Source organism: Filicampus tigris, chromosome 21 (assembly GCF_054856515.1).
Source record: "Filicampus tigris isolate MCC_2025a chromosome 21, RoL_Ftig_1.0, whole genome shotgun sequence".
Lineage (NCBI taxonomy): Eukaryota > Metazoa > Chordata > Actinopteri > Syngnathiformes > Syngnathidae > Filicampus > Filicampus tigris.
In genome coordinates, this window is record NC_141237.1 from 3,429,229 (window position 1) to 3,455,347 (window position 26,119).

At 49.4% G+C, this 26,119-nt stretch overlaps 2 protein-coding genes across 10 annotated transcripts; both read left to right on the top strand.

Annotated features, from left to right (window-relative positions):
• The first annotated feature begins 10 nt into the window (after window positions 1–10).
• On the top strand, window positions 11–20,587 carry LOC147127182 (uncharacterized). 7 transcript variants are annotated; one of them, XM_086019953.1, is made up of 60 exons: window positions 11–2,430; window positions 2,509–2,588; window positions 2,723–3,013; window positions 3,199–3,270; window positions 4,644–4,745; window positions 4,817–4,927; window positions 5,013–5,117; window positions 5,211–5,321; window positions 5,396–5,506; window positions 5,592–5,705; window positions 6,419–6,529; window positions 6,626–6,736; window positions 6,871–6,981; window positions 7,058–7,168; window positions 7,801–7,911; window positions 7,976–8,086; window positions 8,170–8,280; window positions 8,710–8,817; window positions 8,896–9,006; window positions 9,075–9,185; window positions 9,387–9,497; window positions 9,777–9,887; window positions 9,951–10,061; window positions 10,129–10,239; window positions 10,318–10,428; window positions 10,506–10,613; window positions 10,690–10,797; window positions 10,985–11,095; window positions 11,175–11,285; window positions 11,363–11,473; window positions 11,552–11,662; window positions 11,728–11,826; window positions 11,899–12,009; window positions 12,112–12,219; window positions 12,686–12,796; window positions 13,077–13,187; window positions 13,266–13,376; window positions 13,772–13,882; window positions 13,981–14,091; window positions 14,167–14,280; window positions 14,380–14,487; window positions 14,559–14,669; window positions 14,747–14,857; window positions 14,934–15,044; window positions 15,136–15,237; window positions 15,393–15,497; window positions 15,560–15,655; window positions 15,904–16,182; window positions 16,730–16,840; window positions 16,907–17,134; window positions 17,199–17,303; window positions 17,370–17,474; window positions 17,561–17,665; window positions 17,747–17,839; window positions 17,911–18,015; window positions 18,612–18,774; window positions 18,882–18,974; window positions 19,133–19,228; window positions 19,489–19,619; window positions 20,032–20,587. In XM_086019953.1, exons 1-60 carry the CDS (start codon window positions 2,331–2,333, stop codon window positions 20,206–20,208), a joined length of 7,041 nt encoding a protein of 2,346 aa, XP_085876079.1. In that variant the 5' UTR covers window positions 11–2,330; the 3' UTR covers window positions 20,209–20,587. The 7 variants fall into 7 exon arrangements, with proteins under 7 accessions (XP_085876079.1, XP_085876072.1, XP_085876077.1 ...); XM_086019947.1 differs by lacking the exons at window positions 18,882–18,974; window positions 19,133–19,228; window positions 19,489–19,619; window positions 20,032–20,587 and having other exon boundaries at window positions 15–2,430; window positions 15,904–16,008; window positions 16,075–16,182; window positions 17,911–18,110; window positions 18,612–18,761; XM_086019946.1 differs by lacking the exons at window positions 18,882–18,974; window positions 19,133–19,228; window positions 19,489–19,619; window positions 20,032–20,587 and having other exon boundaries at window positions 14–2,430; window positions 17,911–18,110; window positions 18,612–18,761.
• A 503-nt stretch (window positions 20,588–21,090) lies between these two features.
• Window positions 21,091–25,235, top strand: ssr1 (signal sequence receptor, alpha). Of its 3 annotated transcripts, none has more exons than XM_086021483.1 (10): window positions 21,091–21,259; window positions 22,279–22,430; window positions 22,513–22,615; window positions 22,813–22,916; window positions 23,008–23,166; window positions 23,230–23,306; window positions 23,390–23,468; window positions 23,540–23,633; window positions 24,029–24,100; window positions 24,376–25,235. In XM_086021483.1, exons 1-10 carry the CDS (start codon window positions 21,181–21,183, stop codon window positions 24,441–24,443), a joined length of 987 nt encoding a protein of 328 aa, XP_085877609.1. In that variant the 5' UTR covers window positions 21,091–21,180; the 3' UTR covers window positions 24,444–25,235. The 3 variants fall into 3 exon arrangements, with proteins under 3 accessions (XP_085877609.1, XP_085877610.1, XP_085877611.1); XM_086021484.1 differs by having other exon boundaries at window positions 21,092–21,259; window positions 24,086–24,100; XM_086021485.1 differs by lacking the exon at window positions 24,029–24,100 and having other exon boundaries at window positions 21,092–21,259.
• Window positions 25,236–26,119: the final 884 nt, after the last annotated feature.

A 26,119-nucleotide genomic window follows, 5' to 3' on the forward strand; every position in this document is an offset into this window, starting at 1 on the left:
AATGAGGACGTGATGGAGGCGGGACGTCATCTGAGGCGGAGCGACCTGCTAAATTGTAAGTGAACTTTTTTTTTATCTTCTCGTTTTGAACTTTGAACCTCCCCCCCCCCCGGGAGTTAGCATCGAGGCATGCTAATGTGCTAAACTGGTGAGCTGTCAGTTGATTGATTTATACAATGAAAGAAAAGAGTTGATTATTTTATTGAAATAAACAATTCACTGGTTGTATTAATTTAGCCTTTGCCGCAAGACTACTTCACTATAGTAGACTTAAAATGTATTTGAATGTGTTATTCATTTAGATCATTCAATAAATTGTTCATTAATCCTGAACAATTTAGATACACATTTCGTTTTTTTAATTTTCTTAAATAATTGAGCTATACATTTTTGTTAGAAATGAGACCATAAAAACAAATACCTTTGGTAAAATGTACACATTGTTTTGGATTCATTTATTAATTATCACGACCATTCAAAAATTTTTGAATGATTTATGATCATTTATGATTTATTTATTTATCAAAATGTAGCCACCATCTGGAGACGATAAACGCAAACGCTTCCTGTCTTCTTCCTCTTCTCTCCTCATTTGGACCGACACACTCCGCTGTGAACTCCGAACTCACTGCACGCAGCTCGCCACGAAGAGGCGGAAAGGGAGGAAGAGGAGGAGGAAGCAGCGTGGGAGGATGAGGAGGTAGGATGAGGATGAGGAGGAGGGCAGAGAATGGTGTCGGTGGAATGTTACGTAAGCGCTGTTTGCGCTTGTGCAGATGAAAAGCGTCGCTCGCTCTTTGATGTTCTGCTCTTACATAACAATCATAAGAATAAATCATTCATTCCTGAATGTGTCACGTCTGAGAAGCATCAAGACCGGATGATTTGCGAGCTGAGCTTTCACGACTTATTTGAGCCACTGACGACTCCCGACGGGCTAACTCCATTTTTTGTCTTTTTCTAGGTTGAAGTGGGAGGTTGCAATTAATATTCGATTCATCGTTTCAGGCTATCAACTATATAGTCCACTATATAAAAATCCGCCTTAGATAGTGATTAGAGAATAAGAAATGATCACTCATTCCCTGCTCAAGAGTGTCGTCAGTCATACACACGGTTTGGTTGTCTGCTGCGTGGCGACAGATGGTCACGGGTTCGAGGTGGCCTTTACCTCAGCCGCCATCTGACACTCGCTGTCGGCGCCAGCATACCTGCCGCCGCTTCCTGTGGTCCCGGCAACTGGCGCCGGCGACGCACAGCAGTGGAGCGTATGGACGCTTGCTTTGAAGTTGAACAAATAATGTGGCCTCATTTAAATATGAAAATTGCCCAACCCGTGGCGTTGACCAAATATGCATTCTTTCCAGCATACGTAACCGCAGTCACCTTGAAATAAAAAAAAAAAAGCTGTTGAAGGTGACGCTGCTGATAAGTTGAAGTGGAGCGCTAAATGTGGCCTTCATACGCGATAAGACGTACTCGGTGAGCGACGGCCTGTCACAAGTCAGGACTGTCATTAGTCTGGACCCGACTGGCCGTGCGCTCAGAGACCCCAAGGGAGCCGAAGCTGAAGCTGGAGGCTGCGGGAGAAATCACAGGTGGGTGACTTGGGACTTGCTTGGCCAAAACCTCCAAAGACTCCACTCGACTTCAACTTGAACCTCACGACTTGACCCGTAAGGACAGCTAAGCTAGGTTAACTTGACAGTTTAGCTAACCGTTAGCTGGTCAAACATGAACAAACACTTCAGTTGCGTTTCATTAAGAGACAATGACAAAAGTATGCTAAAAGATTGTGAGTGCGTTAGTACCGCGAGCTAACAGCGAAGCTACGTTAACGCCACACGTTTATTTCACCGTTAGCTTGCCAAACATGAACAAGGCTTGAATCACATTTTAATGTTAATATTTGTTGTATTATGACTATTTTGCTGTTGTACGTAAAGTGCTTTGTTACAGCTGTGGCTGTTGTGAAATGCGCTATAGAAGTAAAATAGTATTTTATTGCAAAGACAAAGGCAAAATGGTGACAAAAGATGTGAATGTGTTAGTATGGCTAGCTAACACAAGCACAGATGCTGAGCACAAAGTAGTGTGTGAATTGGAGAACAGCTTGTCGTTTGCAGTGCCAACTTCACAGCGGACAGCGAAGTAAACAAAGCAAAATAAGAGTCAATCATAGACAAGTGCAGCGTGACATGGTTACATCATTTTTTACATCATAGCACATGGTGAATAGAACTTTCAAAGCACGCTAAAAACGGGTGCAGTGATCGCTTAGGTTACGATCCCTCACCAACTTTTCAAATCATCATATAGGCATCATTTCGATGAGATTTTTGTGTACTGGTCGTTTGTGGAAGAAAATTGGAAATATTTTGAGCAACAACGAGGTGAATAAAACCGCCAGTGCGAGTGGTGCTATGCAGGGTGAGCAGGCGGTGAAGAAATGAAACTTGACTTGCTTGAAATTTCGTGGGGACTTCTTTTAACTTGACTCTGCTACAGTGACGTGGGACCCTCTTGAAGCTTTACAGTCAAGACTTGAGACTTACGGGGCCTTCAAGGAAGAAGTTACCAGATCGAAGGTGAGTGAATCTTTGAGGAAGTAGATGTCGAGAACAATCTGAGGAAGTCTCCGAAGTTCTTTATCGGTGAGGAACCTTCAGGATGACCTTGTCTCGCTCGTGTGAACCTTAACCGAAATCTTTTTCCTCTAGAGGTGCCCGCCATGGAGGAAGAGGAGGCCTCGTCTGCCCCTGAGCTGGACTTCAAGACACAACGCGTCGTGAAGGTGGAGACAAAAGAAGAAACTTTCCAAGAGACCGTGACCACCTTCACGTCTCACCTTGACACGAACGGCCGGGCCGGCTTGTCCGAACGTGCGCACCCGGACGAGAACGTGCGAGCTGAAGAAGGAAGAGAAGAAGAAGAGGACGGAGAGGAAGCGGTTAGCGAGGAAGAGAATGGAGAGGAGGAGGAAGGAGGAGCAAAAGGAGCTGAGGGGCCACAGGTGAGACATTTCAGAATGATGAATGACAATGATGATAATTCTTCGGTTGAACAGATGATCTACAAAGGATGAGGTTCATAAAAAAAAAAAAAACGAGTTTGTGCTTGTGTGTTACCTTGAATACATTTGAAGCAAGAGCACTGTTCCTAATATTTTGGCGTGTGTGTATGTGCGTGCGTTTGCAGGCCTCAAGTGGCGCCCACCCGGTTCTTCCTGACCCGGCGTTCAACAGGAGGTGCAGCCTGCTCGCCAGTGAGGTGAGCTCATTCCAAATCAAATAAAAAAAATATATATTATTTTTTATGTATAAAATGTATGACGGAATGAATTATACATACCAGACAAATGGGCATGAATTATTTTATTAAAATTAATGATTTTATTTTAACTACAAAGATAAGATCTTTTTTAATTATGTATTTTTCCCAAATTTTTATGTATTTTTCTAATTTGTGTAGCCATTTTTTTCATTTTTTTTCATTCATGTCATTCAATTATTGCTAATGGATAAGTTGTAAATAATTGAATATAACGGTAAAATAAACAATTTTACATATAAAGTATATTTTTTAAATTGTTGAATTAATTATGTGATATGTGTTACCAATAAGACAAAAATGAACATGAATTGTTTTATTATTAAATGTTTTACAGCCACATTTATAGCAATTTTTTTTTTACCTCAGCTCCAAATTAAAAAAAAATACATACATACATCCAATAAAAATATTTTATTAAATAATAGGCAACTTTGTTCTAGTGAAGTAAATGATAAATCAAATAAAAATGAGACTGGATTATAATATTATTAAAATAAAAATACAAAAATCCTGGGGAAAAAGGACAGATGTAGAAAAATAATAATTGGACAATTAATGGATTGTTTGTTTATTAAATCCACATTTTAAGCATCATAAAAATGAAGTGTCCTATCTGCTCGTCCCTTTTAAAAATCAAATGTGTCAAACATTTGTTCCGGCCTGAACTAAACAGCCGTGGAAATTCAAACGTCATCTCGGTGACGGAGGTGGCAAGATGTGCTCAGCGTCCTGAATAAAAGGCATTAAAAAGCAGGTGGCATTGCGCAAGCCGAAGCCAGCGTTGCCGTTGGCAACCGTCCCTCAAAAGGTCCCGCGTGAGTCCACCAAAAGCCTCCAAGAGAAGGATTGGCATCACGCTGTGCAACGCTGAATCTTTCACTGAGATGTGGGAGGGCGCCACGTCCTTGGTGACTCATCGGCCGCTTTCTGAAATCCTCTCGGCTCGCTCCAACTCAGACTCGGTCGAGAGTCGTCACGCCGCCAGGAGGCGAGCGCTTTCTAAATTTAACGCCGCTCGGAGCCGCCGGGTCGCTGCGAAAGCCGCGAAATTCCGCGTTGGGCGCAAAGTTCTCAACTTCCAGGCTAATGCCTGCGCCGCCAATCAGAGCTTTGCTGTTGCCACGGCGACGTTAAGCTTTGCAAAGCTGAACTGCTGAAAGAAGCAAATAACGCATGCCAGGCCTGAAAATGATGATGATGATGATGATGGTGATGATGATGATGTGAGGTGGCAAAGCGGTTAGCACGTTAGCGGTTAGCTTCCGCCCGCATTCCAAACACATGCGTTGACTTTCCTAACGTCTTCGTAGGTCAAGTACAAAGAAGACTTTGAGAAGATGAAGGGCCAGAGTCTCTTTGTCCCTGCGGCAGAACTCATTCACGCCAAGAACATCAGCGCCGTCGTGTCGGAGGTGCGAACGCTTCGGGTTTGAAATTTGAGGCTTCCTCCTCACGCCGCCCGTGTCTTGGTCTCCTTGTTCAGTCCAAATACAAGCAGGAGGGCAGGAAGGAGGCGTCTTTGTCCCTCTACTCGCTGCTTCCCGACACGCCGCAGATACAACGAGCCAGGGAAGTGTCCCAGCTGCAGAGCCAGGTAGTTACACCGGAACCAGGACCATGTCGGCGCACTCGACGTACGCTTTTTGTTAGTTTTTGTTGTTGTTGTTGTTGTTGTCCAGGTTAAATACAAAGAAAACACCACGACGTCCTCCTCACTCTACTCACTCATGCCGGAGACCAACGACACTCATTTTGTCAAAGAGCTCACCGACCTACTCAGCCAGGTGACTCCCAGAGATGAATGTCGGATGCATGAATAGATGCCACATGACGGCGTGCCCCCCCCACCCCTCCCCCCCTCCCTGTGTGCCCGTCAGAACAAATACAAGGAGGAGGTGAGGAAGGAGCTGAGCAGCACGTTGTACTCTCAGCTTGCCGAGACCAGCGAGATGCATCTGGCCAAGAGCGTCCATGAGTTTCAGAGCGAAGTGCGAGTCTGCCCTCCCATCAACCGAAGCGCCATCCGGCGACATCTTCACCCTCTCTCGTTCTCGCCCTGTAGAAAAAGTACACGGAAGACGGCAAGAGAAAAGCCTCCATCTCCCTCTACTCCCAACTGGCCGACACTCCCGAGATCCAACATGCGCTGGAGATGTCCCAGCTGCAGAGTGATGTAGTTGGCCTCCACAAGCTCTCATGTCGCGTCAGTCGGGAGCATGCGTGTGATCTTGTCGCCGCCTCGCCCCCCTCCCCCGCAGGTCAACTATCGACCAAAGGTGCTGGTGAAGGGAGCGCCGTCTTCTCTCTACTCTCAGCTCACCGACACCATGGAGATCCAGTTTGCCAGGGAGATGACCCAGCTGCACAGCCAGGTGCCGCACACTGATACCGCATGTTGAATGATTCAGTTCCACGTTCAGATTCAGTTCCAGGTTCAGATTCAATTTCAGGTTCGGATTCAATTTCAGTTCCTGTTTCATGTTCAGGTTCAATTTCAGTTCAATTTCCAGTTCCAGGTTCAATTTCAGTTCCAGGTCCAGATTCAATTTCAGTTCCAGGTCCAGATTCAATTTCAGTTCCAGTTCCAGGTTTAGGTTCAATTTCAGTTCAATTTCCAGTTCCAGGTTCAATTTCAGTTCCAGGTCCAGGTCCAGGTTCAATTTCAGTTCCAGGTCCAGGTCCAGATTCAATTTCAGTTCCAGTTCCAGGTTTAGGTTCAATTTCAGTTCAATTTCCAGGTTCAGGTTCAATTTCAGTTACAGGTTCAGATTCAATTTCAGTTCCTATTTCATGTTCAGGTTCAATTTCCAGTTCCAGGTTCAGTTTCAGTTCCAGGTCCAGATTCAATTTCAGTTCCAGGTCCAGATTCAATTTCAGTTCCAGTTCCAGGTTTAGGTTCAATTTCAGTTCAATTTCCAGTTCCAGGTTCAATTTCAGTTCCAGTTCCAGGTTCAGATTCAATTTCAGGTTCAGATTCAATTTCGGTTCCTGTTTCATGTTCAGGTTCAATTTCAGTTCAATTTCCAGTTGCGGGTTCAATTTCAGTTCCAGGGGCCACAACTATTGACCTTTTGTCCTCCTTCAGCGGAAGTACCAGGAGGACGGCCGGAAGAGCCTGAGTCAGACGTGCTACTCTCAGCTGCCACACACCATGCAGACGCAGTTTGCAAAGAACGTCGCTGAGCTGCAGAGTCAGGTGAGACCTGCCGGCCTATCCTGCCTCTACGCTCGCCTTGGCCATCCTCACGTCCCCAAAAATGCCTCCACGCTTTTAACATCTTCTCACCACCAGCGCCGCTACAAAGAAGCGGGCCAGAAGGGCGGCAACTCGTCCTTGTACTCGCTCCTCCCGCACACGCTGGAAACGCTTCACGCCAAGGACGCCTCCGAGCTCGCCAGTGAGGTAAATAAAAAAAAAAAAAAAAAATAAAAAAGTCGCGATCATCTTGACTGAACGTACGAGTCAGCTGTTTTAAGAATTTTGCCGGCAGGTGCAAATTTTTCCATAAATGTTCACGTTGGCGCCGCCTTGTGCAGGTAAAGTACAAAGAAGACGGCAGGAAGGAGATGAGCGTCAATTTATACTCGCTGATGCCCGAAACCATCCACACGCAACACGCCAAAGAACTCTCGGAGCTGCAGAGTCAGGTAGTCCCGCATCGCGCCAGCCGAGCGAGCGAGCGCCAGCCGAGCGCGTACACTACAAGCTGGTGTGGGCCCACAGGTCAAGTACAAAGAAGGCGCTCAGCACGAGAACCAGAAGGCTCTGTACCATGGCATGGCTGAGACCACCGAGACCACGTTGGCCAAAGAGGTCGCACAGATGCAGAGCCAGGTACTCTCCTGCAATGCAGTCAGAATAGTTCAGCGTTTTGCATTATGGTTAGTTTTAGGTGCTTTTCTTTTTTGCTTTTGTTAAATACCTGTATATATTTGTAGCATTAGTTGAGTGCAAGATAAAAATAAAAAAAATAAAGGGACCAAGTATTGTGCAATTATTTGCATTATTGTTAGTTTTAGAATTAGTTTTAGTTTTTTTTTTTTTTTTCCAATACATATTTTATACCTTGAGTGCAAGGTAAAAAAAAAAAGTGCAGAAGTATTATGTAATTATTTGCATTGTTGTTCTTTTAGGTATTAGGTTTTTTGTTTTGTTTTGTTTTTTTAAATATATATTTGTAGTACTAGTTGAGTGCAAGGCAAAAAAAAGTGACTAAGTATTGTGTAATTATTTGCATTATTGTTAGTTTTAGTTTTGTTTTTTGTGGGGGGGGGTTGTTTTTTCTTTTTTCTTTAATGTGGTATTGGTTCTGTGCAAGGTAAAAAAAAAAAAAAAAGTATCGTGTAATCAAGTAAACTATAATTGTCAGACATGGCTGACTGGTGAAAATGTGGTTTGGATGCAAACCAAATCAAAGTTGAGAAAAAAAAGGAAACCCGTCTGTGGTGACGCTGCGTTGCCTGCAGGCGAAGTACAAGGAAGACGTGAAGAAGGACGCGAACAAGAGCCTCTACTCGACTCTGCCCGACACGTTGGACACACGGCACGCTAAAGACGCCGCGCAGCTGCTCAGCGAGGTACGTGCACAGACGTCAGCTGCCGGTGCGCGCCGCACGTCTCACACGTGCGTGCCCTGCTCAGAAAAAGTACAAAGAGGACGGCAAGAAGGTGATGTCCCGCAGCCTTTTCTCCGCCTTGAGCGACACGTCCCAAATGAAGCTGGCCAAAGAGATGCAGGACGTCCTGAGCGAGGTGATCCGAATGTCCCGACATTCTTGGCAACGGTCTCGGCGAGATGACCTCGATTTCCATTTTCGTCTTCCTTTTTGTCACAGACCAAGTACAGGGAAAGCGGCAGGAAGCGGCTCTCGCAGAGTCTCTACTCCCGACTGGCCGACACGACGGAGACGCAATTTGCGAAAAGCCTTTGCCACCTGCAAAGTCAGGTGGGAAAAGTTCCGTGAGGGATGCTCACGGAAGAGGTTTATTTCAAGACAATTAGCTGGCTAACTAACTATTCAAACCCGCTGTGGACACGCCGGCTTCAAACGCGCCACTTACTCACGTACTTACCCAGCTGCGTGTACTAACTTCCATTGCGAGCCCTGGGGTTGGTTTTGTCGTATTGCAAAATTATTTGGGTCCAATAAGTCTGCAAGCATTCAACAAGTTACTTATTTTCCACACTTCCCGGCCTTCAAAATAAAAGCATGCCAGAGAACCACTAAACAGCACAATTTGTTTTAGAAAGAAGCCTAAAAAGAAGCCTTTCACCGAGTAGGCTGAGATGAAATTTGGCCGCCTCGCGAGCACGTCACACGTTTCGACGTTTATGGACACCCCGCGTAGCGTGATGGTCTATTTGTCCCTGGCAGGTGAAACGCAAGCGTGGCCAGCAGGACACGCCCGCGTCGCTTTACTCCAGCCTGCCGGCCACGCTGGAGACGCTGCGCGCCAAAGAGGCGTCCGCCCTGCTCAGCCAGGTAGAGTCAAGCCGCCCCCGCCCCCCCCATCCCGCCGCGCTCTCGCTTCACATCCTCCCTCGTTTTTTTATTTCTCAGCTCAAATACACGGAGGCTCAGAAGAAAGATCTCAAGGCCACTTTGTACCACCTGCTGCCCGAAACGCTTCACACGGCGCACGCCAAAGACGCGTCGGAGCTTCTGAGTCAGGTGAGCGGCGCTGGCGGGCAAACGTTCCCTCGAGGCAAGACGTGTCAAACGTACGTCGGCTCGGGCAGGTGAAGTACAAAGAGGACGGCAGGAAGGAGATGAGCGTCAACTTGTACTCGCTGATGCCCGAAACGCTTCACACGCAACACGCCAAAGACGTCGCGGACCTGCAGAGTCAAGTAAGCGCGCCGCGGCCGTTCCCAAATGCAAACAGACGCTGGAAAGGCCGCGAGGGAAGTTGACAGGAAGCTTTTTGAGAAAGATTGACTTGACTTGGGAATTTCCTCAACTGGGTCATAGCTGCCGTTGCTCCGGCAACCCAACTTGGAAGCTGCGAGCGCGCGTGGGCGATTCAGCGTTTGTGTGTCGCTGTGTGGCAGGTCAAGTACAAAGCAGGCGCGCAGCAGCAGATGCAGAGCACTTTGTACCATCAGCTGCCGGAAACTCTGGAGACTCGGCTGGCCAAGCGCAGGTCCCAACTGCAGAGCCAGGTGACACCGGACCACCCGACACGCCGAAGCACGTTTTACATTTCGAAAGAGCACACGGGTCAAAACCCTTTTCGTGTCTTTGGACAAAAACGCAAAGACGATGCGGACACCACTTGGACTTGGCGGTGGGACACTCGACACTTGATTTGAGACGAGGACTACTCACGTCAACATAGCACAGCACTACTTTTGTCCAGATGGAGCTACTCAATTCACTCCAAGACAAAAATGACTTGAGAGTTAAGATTCTGTCTCACGTGCGACTCCTCCACGTTGCAGAGCGAGTACAAGTCGGCCGGCGAGCAGGAGCTCCGCCGCTCTCTGTACGCCGGCCTCCCCGTCACCATGGAGACGCGGCGCGCTCGAGACGCCGCGGAGCTGCTCAGCGAGGTAACTCCCCGCCCGGCGTCGTCAGCGAGCGCCGAGCGGCAACCTTGCCTTGTCGCCCGCCAGGTCAAGTACAAGGAGGGCGGCAAGAAGGAGATGGCCGCCTGCCTCTTCGCCACCTTACCCGACACCTCCCAAACCGTCTTCGGCAGAGACGCGACAAACCTGCAGAGCGAGGTGCCCTGAAAACGATCTTCCTCTCGTTCCCACAAAGTCCTGAAACGGCTCCCGTTGCGTCCTTCAGATCAAGTACAAGGAGGACGGCAAGAGGAGCCTATCGCGGACTTTCTACTCCCAGTTGGCCCAAACGCCCGAGACTCGCTTTGCTAAAAGTGTCGCAGAGCTGCAGAGTGAGGTCGGATCTCTTTGTTACGTGTGTCATACGTGTTCTTCGTACAAACATCCCCGCACGCACCCCCCCCCCCCCCGGCAGGTGAAGTACAAGGAGGACGCCCAGAAGGAGAGGTCGTCCTCGCTGTTCTCCAGCCTGCCGCAGACGCTCCAAACGCAGCGCGCCAAGGAGCTCACGGAGCTCCAGAGTCAGGTGACCTCATGCCGGCGTGAGCGCCGCTCCGTCATCTTCAATTTCCTCCTCCGTTCTCTTTGTTGGGATCCATGCAGGTAAAATACAAGGAGTGCAACAAGGATGCGTCCTCATCCCTCTATCACCTCCTCCCGGAGACGCCAGAGACGCAGTTTGCCAAGCACGCGTCGGAGATCCGGAGCGAGGTTGGGCCCCGCCCACCTGCGCTTATCGTCTCGCCGCCGATGTTCTTCCTCTTCGTGACGTTTGCCGGCTTTGCAGGCCAACTACAAGCGAGACAAAGAGGACATGTCCACCTCCTTGTATGCGTTGATGCCACAAACGCCGGACATCCAGTTTGCTAAAAACATGGCCGACACGCACAGCCAGGTGAGTGCCGCGCGTTTGCGAGTTTCATGTCTGACCTTTTGGCGGCAAGATGGGTTGCGATGAACCCTCGCGTGGACACCAGAAGGTCAAATCCTTCCGCAGATGTCACCGAGGGTTAAAATATCCTCCAATAGGAAGCCAGTCTGATAAGATGCCTCGTGTGTGTGTGTGTGTGTGTGTGTTTTAGGCCAAGTACAAGCGAGAGGCCAAGCAGCAGGCGGCGACGTCCTTGTACGCCAAACTGCCCCAAACGCTGGAGACCAAACACGCCAAAGAAGCCGGCGCGCTGCAGAGTCAAGTCAGTGCTGAGTTTTGCTCTCGGTCACCATTTTTTTTTTGCCCCCCCTTCAAACGAAAAGTTCGCGTTCTTGCTGCAGAAAGCGTACGAAGCCCAGGGCAAGAAGCAGATGACGTCGTCGCTCTACTCTCAGCTTCCCGACACCCGCGAGACGCAGTCGGCCCGAGAGGCGGCCATGATGCAGAGCGAGGTAGCCAAACCGCTCCCGGGAATAAAATCCGCCACGTCCATCAACAACGGGCGCGGTGAGCTTCTCGTTTATTCCAGAACAAATACAAAGAGAGCGGCAAAAGGACGCAGAGCGTCAGCTTCTACTCGCAGCTGGCGGAGACCAACGACATCCTGTTTGCCAAAAGCGTCTCGGACATCCAAAGTGAGGTAACGCGGTCGTCTTCTGAATCATAAAAGCAAACGCACATTAAACGACGAAGCGGGCGGCCTTTGATTTTGTTTCAGAACAAGTACAAGGAGGCGGGGCGAAGACAAGCGTCCGACTGTCTTTACTCCAAGCTGCCCGACACTCTGGCGACTCGGCACGCTTTGGACGCGTCGCGGCTGCAAAGTCAGGTCAGCGCCAGGCCCGACAACCCCGCTCCGGAACTCCTTCAACGTCTTTTGCCGTCTCTCTTTAGGTGGCCTACAAGCAGGACGCCGGCAGGACCTTCTATCACCAAATGCCTCGAACCGCCCACACGGAGTCGGCCAAACAGCTGGCAGACTTGTACAGTCAGGTGATCAACACGCACGCGCGCTCGCTCGCAAGCGAAAAATTCGCGTGAACGTAAAGTGCGTGCGCGCCGCAGGTGAAGTACAAAGAAGACGGCAAGAAAGTGATGAGTCACAACCTGTACTCGCTCCTTCCCGAGACGTCGGAGACGCGCTTCGCCAAGCAGATGTCAGAGTTACACAGCCAGGTGAGGAGCCTGAACGCACCGCCAAAATCACCTGCCACAATCGGGCGAAACCGTTTGCGCTCACGTTCGGCTTGTTGCCCCCTCCGTTCTTGGTGTTTGCAGAGCAAGTACCAGAAGGACAAAGAAGAACTGGCCCGCTCGTTGTTCTCCGTCCTGCCCCAGACTCGGGAAACTCGCTTCGCGAGGGACATGGCGGACACTCACAGCCAGGTCAGAAACGCGTCGCCTTCGCTTGACCAGCTGAAGGAGCCCGGATGAAAACAGGAAGTTGCGTTTTCAAATGGCAGAAGCTTGTGCTTTTTAGGCTGAGGAGTCCAAAGTATTTTGGCCTGTTTTACTGCCGCTTCCCACTCGCACAATGAGCATCGAAACCTCAGATGCTTTTCCTTCTCTATTTATATTTGTTGACATTGCGTTGTCATCCACAGATGTTGTGGGGGGGGAAGTACTCAGTTACAAATGTATTTCTACTTGGTTACTTGCCAGCACTGGTGTGTGTGTTCATCGCGACACGTTGTCAGATAAATCGGCGACGCTGCTCTATTCTGGTTGCTTTATCAGCGCAGCCGGATTCCTCGTCTCGCTTGCATGCCGCTCGCACAACATCACCGTCTGCGGTCACTTGCTTATTGTGTTCTCCGTGTGTGTGTGTGTGTGTGTGTGCACGTGAGCGCAGGTGAAGTACAAGGCGGCGGGCAAGAAGGAGGCCAGCAGCGCTCTCTACCATCAGCTGCCCGAGACGGCCGAGACGCTTCACGCCAAAGAACTTTCTGAGCTGCAGAGTCAAGTAATGGCTCACTGGGATGGAAAATAAAGAGATTGTTTTTTTTTTTTGTATACTTTTACCCCTCGCATCTTTTAAACACTGTTTATTTGTCCCACCCATTTTGACGTTTACTGTAAAAAAAAAAATAAAAAAAAAAAAATCGGATTAAGGTCCACTAGCTTGTTGCTAGCATAGAATGTGAAAGGCGCTAGACTGGCTAACGGAAATGAGCGTCGGTGGTGCATTTGAATCATGAATGAGCCGAACGTCATCAGTCGTGACCTTGAGCTCCCTCCGGCAGACCAAGTACAAGCACAGCGGCAAGGAAGCCGCGGCGTCCAGCCTGTACGCTCGGCTGCCGCGGACGGCCGAGACGCAGCTCGCCGCCAGGATGTCGCAGCTGCTGAGCAAGGTGAGGAGACGTTTTTCCAAAGAGAGCTTCATTCCCGACTTGTTTTTTTGCAGTTGTTTTTGTGTTGTTTTTTTGCAGTTCAAGTACAAGCAGGAGAGCATCGCGAGCCTCGGCCGCAGCGCCTACAGTCAGCTGCCGGACACCGCCGAGACGCGGCTGGCCAAGGCGCTCTCTCAGCTGCACAGCGAGGTGAGGAAGACCACAGTCAAGCGTGCAGCGCATATTCCTGCTTCGGCTTTTGCAAATTCACATTTTTGGGGGTGAAAGCCAACTCGCTGGAATACTGCCACCAAAAATGGGCAACTTTTTGTGGAAAACGGAAAAAAAATGATGTTGAGATGAGTTTCCGTTCAACAAAAGTAGTTGCTTTGCCACCATCTTGTGGCATCCTGGTGTCAAGGAACTGTGTTGAGGAGTTTTGTTTGGATAAAAGTAGTGCTTTGCCACCGCCTTGTGGCATATATAGGCAATTATTAACCTTGTTCTTGTTTCATCAATTACTTCCCAAATGACTCCCGTGAGGTTCACCACACAATGCGAGCGATGTGTGTTAGCAACATGCTAAACGCTACTGTCCTCTGCAGAGCAAATACAAGGAGGCCGGCCGGAAGGAGGCGGCCGGCAGCCTCTACCGCCGCCTGCCCGAGACCATGCAGACGGCGCACGCCAAGGCGGCCACGCGGCTGCAGAGTCAGGTGGCTCACTTAAGTCGTCGCATCACATCGGCGCCGCCGCGTGCGCTCGCCGTCCTTTTTATGGGCCGCGAGGTGACCGAGCTCTGTGACGTCGCCAGGTCCAGTACAAGTCGGACGCGTTGAGGGCGCAAGGCGCCAGTCTGTACTCGCAGCTGGCCCACACCCAGGAGATCGCCTTTGCCAAAGCAGTCATGGCGCTTCAGAGCCAGGTGCGCGCACACACGAGTTGAAGAAGTGCCCTCGTAAAAGGCAAGCTATCAAAAATCCACCTTTGTGCCTGTTAGAATAAATACAAGGCGAGAGGTGGAGAGGAGAGCAGCAGCAGCAGCGCCTTCCACAAGATGGCCGACACCAATCAGACGGAATTTGCCCGTCACTTGACAAACATTCAGAGTCAGGTGAGTCGTGACAACATCGACGACCAATCAAATGCTAGCGCAAGCTAGCATGCGTTTTTTTTTTTGCACCTCAAATCTTTGCTTTTTGTGTGTTTTCAGAGCAAGTACCAGAAGGACAAAGCCCACCTGGCCGTGTCGTTGTTCTCTTCGCTGCCCGAGACTCTGGACACTCGCTTTGCGAAGGACGTGACGGACATGTTCAGCCAGGTGACTGGATGCGCGACGTGGTTCGGCGCGCCACCGATGTCGTGTTGATGTTTTTGCCGTCGTTTTGCCAGAGTAAGTACAAGGACGCCGGCAGGAAGGAGATGGTCAAGAGTTTGTACTCGCTGCTGCCTCACACCAAAGACACTCAGCACGCCAAACGACAGAGTCAGCTCCACAGCCAGGTACGCGCTAGGCCACGCCTGACCGAGCCCGGGCGCGTCTTTGCCGTTGAAGGTGTGCGCGTGCGCTCTTTTTCCAGACGTTGTACAAAGAAGAGGGCAAGAAAGAAGCCGCCTGCAGTTTGTACGCACAAATGCCTCAAACCATCGAGACCGTCTTTGCCAAAGAGCTCAGCAAGACGCAGAGCGACGTGAGTGCTAGCGTGCTAATGCTAACGGAGCTTTCAACTCAACGCGCGCATACTGTCGGATTTGCCCCCCGTGTAGAAGTTCTATAAGGAGAAGTATAATCACGAGAAGGGGAAGTCGGACTACGCCAGCATGAAGACGCTGCCGGAGGTGGAGCACGCCATGGAGGTCAGCAAGAAGCAGAGCGAGGTAAGCGCACACGCACGCACGCACCAAACGGCGCCGCGTTGGGAGCGGACGAGTCACGTCGGCGCCGACGGCGCCTCTGCGCTGCGCTCAGGTCGGCTACAGGAAAGGGAAAGAGGAGCTTCGCCGCTACAGCACGGCGCCCGACAGGGCCGACATCATCAGCGCCGCCAACGCCGCCAAGCTGGCCAGCCAGGTCGGTCGCAAAAGCGCTTTGTTCTCAGTTTTCGTCGCCATGACAACAGGTGGACGAATTGCGTGTCTTACATAACCCCAACGGCCACCTTTTTCAGCATTTGCCTCTATTGTGTATGCCTTGCATTTGTTCACGTTTGCGTGTGGCGCCCCCAGGTGGCCTATAAGAGTGATGCCAAGCGGCTGCTTGTGACTGACGCCTCTCTCCTGGCGCGCACAGACATCCATCATGCCAAGGAAGTGTCCAAATTGGCCAGCCAGGTAACGCGCACGCTACGCACGCTAGACACGCATGACGATTCCCTCACTTTGTCCTGCCGCAGGTGAACTACAAGCAGGCGCACGGGCGACCTCGCTACAACCCGCTGGATTGCGTGTCCTTCAAACACACACAAGCCGCCGCCGCGCTCGCCAGCCAGGTGAGATGGCACGCTCGCCGTCACCGCGGTAACAGGGGCGGAGGAGGAGGCATGTCGGATGAAAAGCCGGAGAAGTTGAAGAGGGCAACACGCAGGCACATTTGCTCCGTCCTCCGCCCGCACGCGCACACGCCGGGGGGGGGGGGGGGGAGCGCTCCGGTTCCAAAGCGTTTACGTAACAGCCCGTTTGCGTCACCTTGAAAGAAAGGTCGTGGACCAATGCCGCCAACGTTGTTTGTGTTGCGCAGGTCAAGTATAAAAGCAACCGGAAGCAGAAAGTGGAAGGTTCTTCAGACCTGCCCAACCTCCTGCAACTGGAACACGTGCTGCACGCTAGCAAACTACAGAGCGACGTGCGTACGCCCGGCCTGACAAAACGCCCCCAGCATGCAGCATCTCACGCGCATCTGCGCCCGCAGGTCAAGTACCGCGAGGAGTACGAAAAGAGCAAAGGGCGCACGAGCGTGGAATTTGCCGACACGCAAGCGTACAAAGTGCAGAAGGAGGCGCAAAAGATGCAAAGCCAGGTAACGCCACGCGCGCAGAAAGTGCAGGAAGTCAAGTCGAGGGAGCGCAGGAAGTGAAGTCCTGAAAGAAAAAAATCAACCCACACATAATTTTTTAACATATACGTTCTATGCAGGCCAAGTAGTTGAAACATACATTTTGATTAATATTGCGTTTGTGGAATATGAGTCAATCCACCTGTTTTTAGCCATGTCAGGGGGCGGCCATTTTGTCACTTCTGTCGACTGAAAATGACATCACAGTCGCTCAGGGCTCAGCTTCAGAAAACAGGTCAGCCGTGATTGGTCGTTACCTGAGCCCCGAGCAGTTGTGACGTCCTTTCCCGTAAACAGAAGTGACAAGATGGCCGCCCCCAGAGATGGCGAAAAACGGGCGGATTAACTCTTATTCCACAAACGCAGTATTGCTCAGAATGCCGCGTTTCAACTAGTGGGCCTGCTGGGGACCTATTCTTGAAAAAAATACGTTTGAGTTGACTCCCCCTTTAAATGGGAGCACAGGAAGTGCAAATAGAAAGTACAGGAAGTGAAGTGTGTGCTTTTTCAGAGGGAGTACAAGCGTGACTATGAGGAGCATGTGAAAGGGAAAGCCTTGGTGGAGGTGGAGCAGACGCCAGAATATCGGACAGCTCGCCAGGCCACCCACCTGCTCAATGAGGTCGCGCACGCACGCACATTTGATTGATTAGCAATGAATAGGAAAGTTTCTCGCGTGTCCCCGTAGAAGGAGTACAGGAAGGACCTGGAGCAGGAAGTGAAGGGGCGGGGCTTGTCCGGGCTGGGCCTGGAGGACACGCCCGAGCTGCTGAGGGTCAAACAGGCCAATCGGATCCTGAACCGGAAGGAGTACCGCAGGGATCTGGACGCGGAGGTGCTGGGAAAAGGCATGCGGCTCAGCGCCGACGTCCTGGAGGTGCGGCGGGCCACGAGGGCCTCCGAGATCCAAAGTCAGGTAAGCGGCTCAGCTCGGGCCGGTCCTCGCCGGACGCGCCTCACACGCTCCGCGCGTGTCGCAGAGGTCCTACAAACAGACGGCGCATCTCGGGGAGAACACGTACGGGAGCGTCACCGACACGCCGGAGCTGGTGCACGCCTCCTACCTCAAAGACGTCTACAGTCAGGTGACTGCTCTTCCTTCATCTGTCTGATGTAAAAAAAAAAAATGTTTTAAAAAATCATCCTTCCAGAGGAAGTACAAAGACGACGCCGAGCGTCTGCGCGCTCGCTACAGCGCGCCGCCGCTCACTCCCGAGATGGAGCGCGTGAAAGCCAATCAAAGGCACATCAGCTCGGTGTGTGCTTCCGTCCCCCGTCGGCCGCCAAGAAGCGTTGACAAAATATTGAAAGGGAACAATGGCGCCTCTCTGTCGCCCCCTAGATGCACTACTGCTGGGACTCCAAGCTGATGAGAGGTCTCATGTCGTCCGTCGCCGAGACGCCCGAGATCGTCCTCGCTAGAGAGAACGCCAAGAAGATCAGTGATGTACGCGCACGCACGCGCACACACATTTTTGCGGTGACACTTTCAAAAGTTTGAGACCTAGCGATGTTGTCGTGCGGTCAGGTGCAGTACAGGGAAGAGGTGGGCTGCGGGACCGCCGTCATGGAGACGCCTGAGATGAAAAGAGTCCGACGCAACCAGGAGAACATCAGCTCAGTGAGCGCGCACGCACACGCACGCGCATGAGACGTGCGTGACACGATGTGTGTGTGTGTGTGTGCGTGCAGGTGAAGTACCAGCGCGGGCTGCAGGAGGCGCGGGGGCGCAGCTGCACGGTGCTGGACACCCCCGAGTACAGGCGGGTCAGGAGGTCTCAGGACTCGGTTTCCATGGTAGCGGCTCGCCTGTGGCGCCGGCTAACGGGACACGGCGTGCGCCGGCCGGCGTGACACTCGTACTAACCGACGGACACGGACCACGTCGGCATGTGTGTGTGTGTGCGTGCGTGGGTGTGCGTGTGTGAGAGAGAGAGCCGGCTTGTGTGTGTGTCTGTTTAATAAAGATTTGAAAACAAACGCTTCTTTTATTTGCTCACTGACAAAATGCACCGTTTGAGTGTGTGTGTGTGTTTACCTCCACTTGTGTTAACAAATTTGAACTATTTTGTATTGCAATTTTTTTTCTTTGTTTTGCTCTATATTTTTTTCCATTTTGTGTGGCCAGCATGAGTCTTGAAATTAACTATTTGAATTATTTGTAATTATAAAATTATTTCACTTTCCTTTTTTTAATTTGCCTTTTTTTTGTCGCCTGTCCTGATGTTAACATATTTGAATTGTTTCAGATTTTCTTTGATTCCGTTTTATTTTTGGTGTTTTCAGCAATAATCTAAAATACTATTTTATCGAATTTTTAAATTCAACTTTTTGGTGTCCATCAGTAACATGAATGTTTTTTTTTTGTTTTTTTTTTGTGTTCCACCGCACAGGCCAAGTACCACGAGGACTTTGAGCGGGCCCGCGGTCGAGGTTGGACGCCGGGCCTGGACGAGCCCGCCATGGAGCGCTACCAGCGGGCCAATCACATGATGATGGAGGCGGGGCCCAACCAGATGATGGACACCGACAGACGACCCGGCGGCATCATCGTAGGTCAGTAAACCCAAATTATTCACAACACGCACGTTCGTATATCGCTAGACTTTTGGCGTCAGTAGACCAACCGGCGGTTCTCAGTGTTGTTCCCGTCGTCTTTTAAGACCTGAAAGTGTGGAGAACAGATCCGGGCTCCATTTTTGACTTTGACCCTTTGGAGGATGACGTACAGTCCAAGAGCCTCCGCAGGATGTCTGGTAGAACCCAGCCCTAAACCCCCCTTACACCCCCCTAACGATCGATAATCGACTCAAATCCGCATGTTTGTAAAATCAGGCATCCGTCTTGTGTCCATTATTGTTGACCTTTGCCCCCTTCCTGTGTTTACTCGCCGGGTGGCGCCCCCTGTTGTCAGAGCGGGCCGAGCGCAGGCTGAGCAGACCTCAGTCGCGGCAGTCTCACGGCTCGCTGACCTCTGACCTCTGCGACCGCAGCAGCTGCGACACGCCGGGTACATCGTGTGTGCGCGCGCGCCCTAACCACGCCGTCACGCGATTGCTTGGAAGGAACGACACGCTTTGAAATCTCACGTGTGATTTGACATGAACGTCATCGATACTCATACCGAAACAGTCGTGTTGTTGTTTGTCGTTTTGGACTGGCGACATCAGTGGAGGATGCGCTAACTCACTCAGTTGACGCCTTGACCACTTTCACACTGAGCTGGTGCCAGTGCTACGAACTTGACGCGCACGTGTGTGTGTCCCACAGCCCCGGTGCTTCCTGGAGCGTACCACCAGGGCGTGCACATGCAGCCGCAGCCTCAGTATCACGGCTACATGCATCAAACCAGCATGTCGTCAGTCCGATCGGTCACTTCGCCACCAAACTCGACCGCCATGGTGAGTGCGCCCCCCGCAGGCTCTCGTGCGTCACTGCACGCCGTACGTCACACCGCATGTGAAATCATAAGCAACAAACCATGGCATTTGCATACAGTTGGCTGTGGCCAATGGAAATGAAGCTCATCTCCTCACGTCAAGGGACTACGTTGAAGCTTCATTTAGATAACAGTAGTGCTTTGCCGCCGTCTGGTGACATCAATTGGGGAACCGTTTTCACGTCTCATTTCAATTTCTGGTACCCTGGCACCAAGGTGCCACAAGATGGCGCCAAAGCAATCAGCGTATAAGCGAGGATAGGTTCCAAACAAATCGTGATGAGTTTATACGATTTTCACTGTGGCGCGCGACAAGCGTGTGTTAAATGTTAGCATGAAATGAGGATTGAGTGATTTTCTGTGTGCGCGCGCAGCGTGTTTACCGGGCGCTGTACGACTACGCGGCGCAGGACCACGACGAGGTCTCCTTCAGGGACGGCGACGTGATCGTCAACGCGCAGCCCATCGACGAGGGCTGGATGTACGGCACCGTGCAGCGCACCGGAAAGTCCGGAATGTTGCCCGCCAACTACGTGGAATGTTGCAACTAGACTATCGATCAGGGGGATACGTGCGTGCGGTTGGGTGCCTGGGTATGTGTGTGCGTGTATGCTTGTTTTTTTGTTTTTTTTCCACTCTTCATTTACATTATCACTTGATCACACGACACATCACACAACATACTTTGGAAAGTCTGTCTATGTTTGATTTCACAAACACAATGAGATTTTGAATATTTTGTGAATTCTTTAATAGAAGTCAACGGTTTTCTTTACTTTATTTCCACGTACTCTTGAACTTGGATTCAACTTTAATCGCATGTTATTTCACTTTATATCTCATCACCTACTCTTTGTATTGCTGTGCCTCATTCGACACGCACACACACGGTCTTACATGAGAGAAATAAAACTGCATTTGTCAGCACAATTTCGTCTTCAGTCTCTGAATAGCAATTCAAATTGCTGTATCGTGATTGGTATCGGCCGGTAACTTAAACTATGGCCAGTATCGGCCTGATACCAATACATGTCATCGGCACTAGCCCATCCCTAATAATAAGCAAGGTAATCACAAAAAAAAACATTAGCGTTATCCATTGCAGACAGATTTCAAAATATAACAGTACAGTCGACAGCTGCTATTGTTAATATTATTACAGGTGGGGGATTACCAAAAAAAAAAAAGAATTAGTTAATAGAAAGGTGTGTGGGATAAAATTAACCAAGTTAAAAAAAATCATGAAAAAAGAAAGCGTCATATATAATAAATTTTTCTTTGGTGGATATTGTTTTAACAATATTGTCTTTTTACGTCAAATTCGGCGTACAAAGCTACCAAGTTAGCGAACAATCAGTCACTTGAACTTGCGGTGTCGCTCCGCCAGGTAGCGACGGTGCGCTTACATGTTACTTGGCTTGTCTCGTACCAATGAAGCCGAGTAGCGTAGAAGAAGAAAAGCTAGTGTAACTGCCGTCAGTGGGTGTGTGTTGCGCTGAGTAAATGAAAGCGCGCTGAGTTTGATGTTCGCAAAGATGTTGTTTCTTCCCAAACTCCTTTTGCTGGCGTTGTTGGCTTTCCCGGCGCACGTCGTTTTCAAGGGTTCGTATGTTCTTCACCTTTTTGCGCCGCGGCGAGGAAAAACGAGTGGCGTTGAACTCTGCCAGTGTTAGCTTAGCTTAGCCGCTTCCACTCAAATCAAGGCCATTCTCCATTTGACATGTGCCACATGAATGAAAGCATTCTTATGACGCAATCTTGAAATCGAGACTTTGTGAAGGATTGGCTCGTAGTTTGTGCTTGAAATCCCCTCAAAATTCGGAAAAATGAGCACTTTAACTTGGCCCACTTCCTTAGACTGACGTGTCCTTACTGCTAGCTACAAGCAAAGTGGCTTGATTAGCTTGCTAATACGGCTAACTTGGCATCATTTTAATGGTCATTTAAAAACAATCACATTTTTTAATGTAACTATACTAGCATTACATGTGCAGTGTCTTTCAGAGCACCTTATTAAGAAAGTATAATGTAGCAGACCTAAGTACATGAATTAATGTTCAATATGACAACTGCACACAATTTCACTTGGCATTGATCTCTTATTTTAGGGAAGTCCTTTACCTAATATGTTCCGTGTACAAATAAATATTTTATTACCTTTCTAATCTGATGCATACGTATTAAATGTTTATTTTTCAGACATACGTTGTAAAGTCATAATTTGAATAAAAATATTGTATTTGTATGGGAAAACATGAATATCAAACAAATTAAAAACATTCATTCATAAGGTGGTGAATTGATGCCTGTACATGTTTAATATCCCAACCCACCAGTTGAATGACTAATCTAGACAACACAATCATCAGAAAAGTGCAAAGTTTGTCACTGAAGTTGTTTCAGCATTGCGTCACTCCACCGTCCACACTGACATGTACACGCTGAGTGGAAGTGAGTCAATTGGGTTTCTATTCCAGTTACCGCAGAGGGGACTTACAAAATACTTGACATAAGTAAAAGATACATATATGAAATACATAATCACATCGGACATGACGCAAAAGGCACACTGACCCAACAACATTAATGAAAGTGCGTGGTTGCTGAATTTGCGCGTGTAGGCCCGCTGGCGGGAGCCGAGATTCTGCGAGAGGACGATGACATGGACGTGATGGAGATGGAGGAAGACGTCGTGGACGACGTCATGGACGACGGGGCGGCCGACGACGAAGACGACGAAGCTGAAGTCGAAGATGACGAGAACACGGAACTGGTGAGAGAAACAAATGCAAACGAGGTGCAATGAGTAGAGAACAAAGTAGGTCAGCGTCGTTAACGCCAATGCGTGTGTGTAGATGGAAGAAAAGGAGGAGGATGAGGAGGAGGAGGAGGCGTTGGTCGGGGAGATGAAGGCGTCCCCTTATGCGGACACCACCATCCTATTCGTCAAGGGAGAAGGTTGGCGGTCCTCCTTTGCATCCTACAGCATCACATTGAACTGCTAGCATAATGCTAAAGAGGAGTAAACATTTTATATTTAAATAAAAGTCCTAAAAGTCTGCTAGCTTAATGCTAACGTATAATGTGAAACGTGACAGGCATGCTAGCGTAAATTAGCGCAGCACCAGTGAAGCCAGTCCAATGTTGTGTTTCAGACTTCCCGGCCAACGACATCGTCAAGTTCCTGCTGGGCTTCACCAACAAAGGTTCCGAGGACTTCGTGGTGGACTCCCTGGACGCTTCGTTCCGATACCCGCAGGTAAGAACCGCGGCGGGCCCCGATGGAGGTCCCCGTCCTCGCCGCTCTCGACGTGTTCTTGACGTGTTGTCGTTCTTGCGGGTGGCGTCAGGACTACCAGTTCCACATCCAGAACTTCACGGCGCTGCAGCTGGGCACGGCGGTGCCGCCCGGGCGCCAGGCCACCTTTGAGTATTCCTTCATCCCAGCGGAGCCCATGGGGGGGCGCCCCTTCGGCCTCGTCATCAACCTCAACTACAAGGACGTCAACGTGAGTGCGGGGGCGTCGCCGTAGCAACGCGCGCCCGTCAAACCACACGACTCTCTCCTGCAGGGCAACGTCTTCCAGGACGCCGTCTTCAACCAGACGGTCACCATCACTGAGAAGGAGGACGGACTCGACGGAGAAACGTAAGCGTCTTCCCATTTTCCGGCGGCTCTTCGCACAGTGAAGCGTTTCAAACGAAAGCGGCCGCCACGTTTGCGCTCCCCAGCATCTTCATGTACATCTTCCTGTCCGGCCTGGGCCTGCTCGTCGTCGTCGGCCTCCATCAGCTGCTGGAGTCCAGAAAGGTAAAAACCCGGCACGACGCGCCTGTTGCCCGCGCGCATGCGTCGACATGTAAACGTGTGCGTCTGCGCAGAGGAGGCGCCCCGCCCCCAAAGTGGAAATGGGGACCTCGACCCACAACAACGTTGATCTCAGCTGGATCCCGCAAGAAACTCTCAACCAGATCAGTAAGGCCAACTGAACACACGCCTCGACTCTACTTTGCACGCTCCACTCTTCGCTACTCTACTTTCCACCACTGCTCTTCACTCTAGTCTACTCTTCACTCTAAAGTACTCTAAACTATACTTGACTCAACTCTTGACTGTACTTCACTCTACTCCCTATTCTACTCTACTTTTCACTGGACTGTAGCTTACCATGTTCTTCACTATACTCGTCACTGTGGTCTCCTGTACTTGAATCTAGTCTACTCTCTTGACTAGTCTAATTTTTCAATTGTCCCTTTTTTCCAAGTCACTTTCCGTGTTGAGCGGTGTGTATTGTTCTGTCGGGCGTTGTCAACCCCCCCCCCCCCCCCTCGTCTCTCCCTGACTGAACTTTGACATTTTCTGTGCATGAGGATCACTCACTTTGTCTGGTTTCTCTCGCTGCTTCCCGTTTCCTGTCACGCCTTCAGTGCAGAGTCGCAGAGGTGAGGCGTTGTTGCATCCACAATCCTAAACTGATATATTTGACCAATGTGCAGTCACGTTGGCATACGCATCACAGGTATGCACCAGAAAAGAGTGTTGAATGCAACTTGATTTGATTCAAATCATCCACAATTGTAAACAGGCGCAACTGAAGCGAATTTGAGCCCACAAAATGTATCTCTAATGAGCAGGATGACACTGATGGTGAAAGTCCCAACAGTCTCGAACGCAGGAAAACATTTACTGTGCTAAACCGTTTGTCTGATCTCCTCAGACAAAGCGTCGCCCAGGAAGTCTCCGCGCAAACGTAACCACAAGCGCTCGGCGGGGTCTGACGAGTGACGAGCGACGAGCCAGCCGCCGGCGTGCCAAGACGATGACAAGGGCGAGGACGGCAACGCCTCACGTGGTTGCCGGCCGAGGGCGATAACCGCGAGTGCCGCCATGCCGGACTTTTTTTTGGTTTTTTTTTTTTTTTCTGGAAATTTTTTAACGTGCTGAACTCTCTTTCACATGACACAGATTCAGCAGAACGGTTGTGTTGACACTGATGATGATCAAGTTGATTTTTGAAGACGTTTAACTGCTGATGTTGCCGTAGTGAAGAGCTCAAACATAGCCCTGTAAAATTGGAACGTTTTCTCACATGGGAATTGAGTGGATTACGCTAGAAATGTAATCCTGGTGAATACTTTACAATTTGGCATCTTTTCAAAATTCCCCCGTTAGAATTTGTTGTGAAAATTTACTGGAAAACGTTCCAAGGTAATGTTTGCAGCTCTCCACTAGTTTCAATTAAAAAAAGAAAAAAAACGCACTCAACTGTTTATGTGACGCACTGATGACTCAAGACAAGTTGAACATGATGATGATGATGATGATGGTGATGAAGATGTCATTTGTTTACTGTCGTGGACAGTAGCAAAATGTCAGCTAATTTATTGGAAAGACATTTCTGGTGTGGGTGGGGTGTAATGTTTGTATTACCACTAGGGGGCGACACTGCTGACCTGAGTATTTTGTTGTCGGGATACGAGTACAGAATTGAACTTTGACCTTTAACGTCAAGGGCTACGTTCATTGATTTTTCTTGTATTTGCTTTTTAATGTTAAGCAAATAAACGTTTATTTGCACCTTGTGTTACGTCATTAGTCGTGTCTTAAAAGCAGTTGAGTTAGCGCCTACTATAATTGGTCTTTTTTTTTTAACGCCTTATGTATAAATTATTTATCCATTTATAAAAAAGGGCCTTACTACATGGTCATTTTCTCTTTTTGTTTTTCCAAAAGTCAAAAGCTAACACCTTCAACATTGTTTCTTTAAAAATGAAAAACTGCCTATACATTAATTTTCTTTTAAAGCGTCCATTTATAGTAAGTCAATTAGGTTTTTTGTGGGGTGCAGTAACGCTGTTAACCTTTGGGAGGCAGCACAACACAACATTTGTTGTCAGTAGCTGTCGTGTGATTTTACTGACTGCTCGTCCTTAAACGTCACATCAATCAACCAATAAGCTTGAGTTTGTGCGTCTGGAATGTTATTGATTGTGCAATTAAGAGGAGAAAGCCGAACAATACCAGTTTCATTGGTTGTCAGGACAACCAAACGAAAGCCGGGCTCGCCATTGGCTAAGACATATGTCGACAGAATGACACACATCCGCCCCTAAAACCGGCCAATTATAACATGCTAGGAAATACGCTGTGGAGATACATTTGTCCTTATTGATTCTTGATTCTGAAAAATGCCACATATATGTTATTAACACACTTAATGTAAATAAAAAAATGCAGTGTCTTAACAATTTACTGTCCCCTGGTGGTGATTTCTTGTCTTGCAATAACCAAGAGTTACGCCTTTAAATCTAGTCGCACCTTTCAAAACTTCACCAAATTGTCACGTTTAGTACACATGCTGACATGAAGAAGACAGTTGCCCGTGCTGAATTTTTGCGAGTTCAAGTGTTTCCTCTTTCTGTCCGCCACCATCATCTGCGTTTGGTTTTACGCCCCCTGGA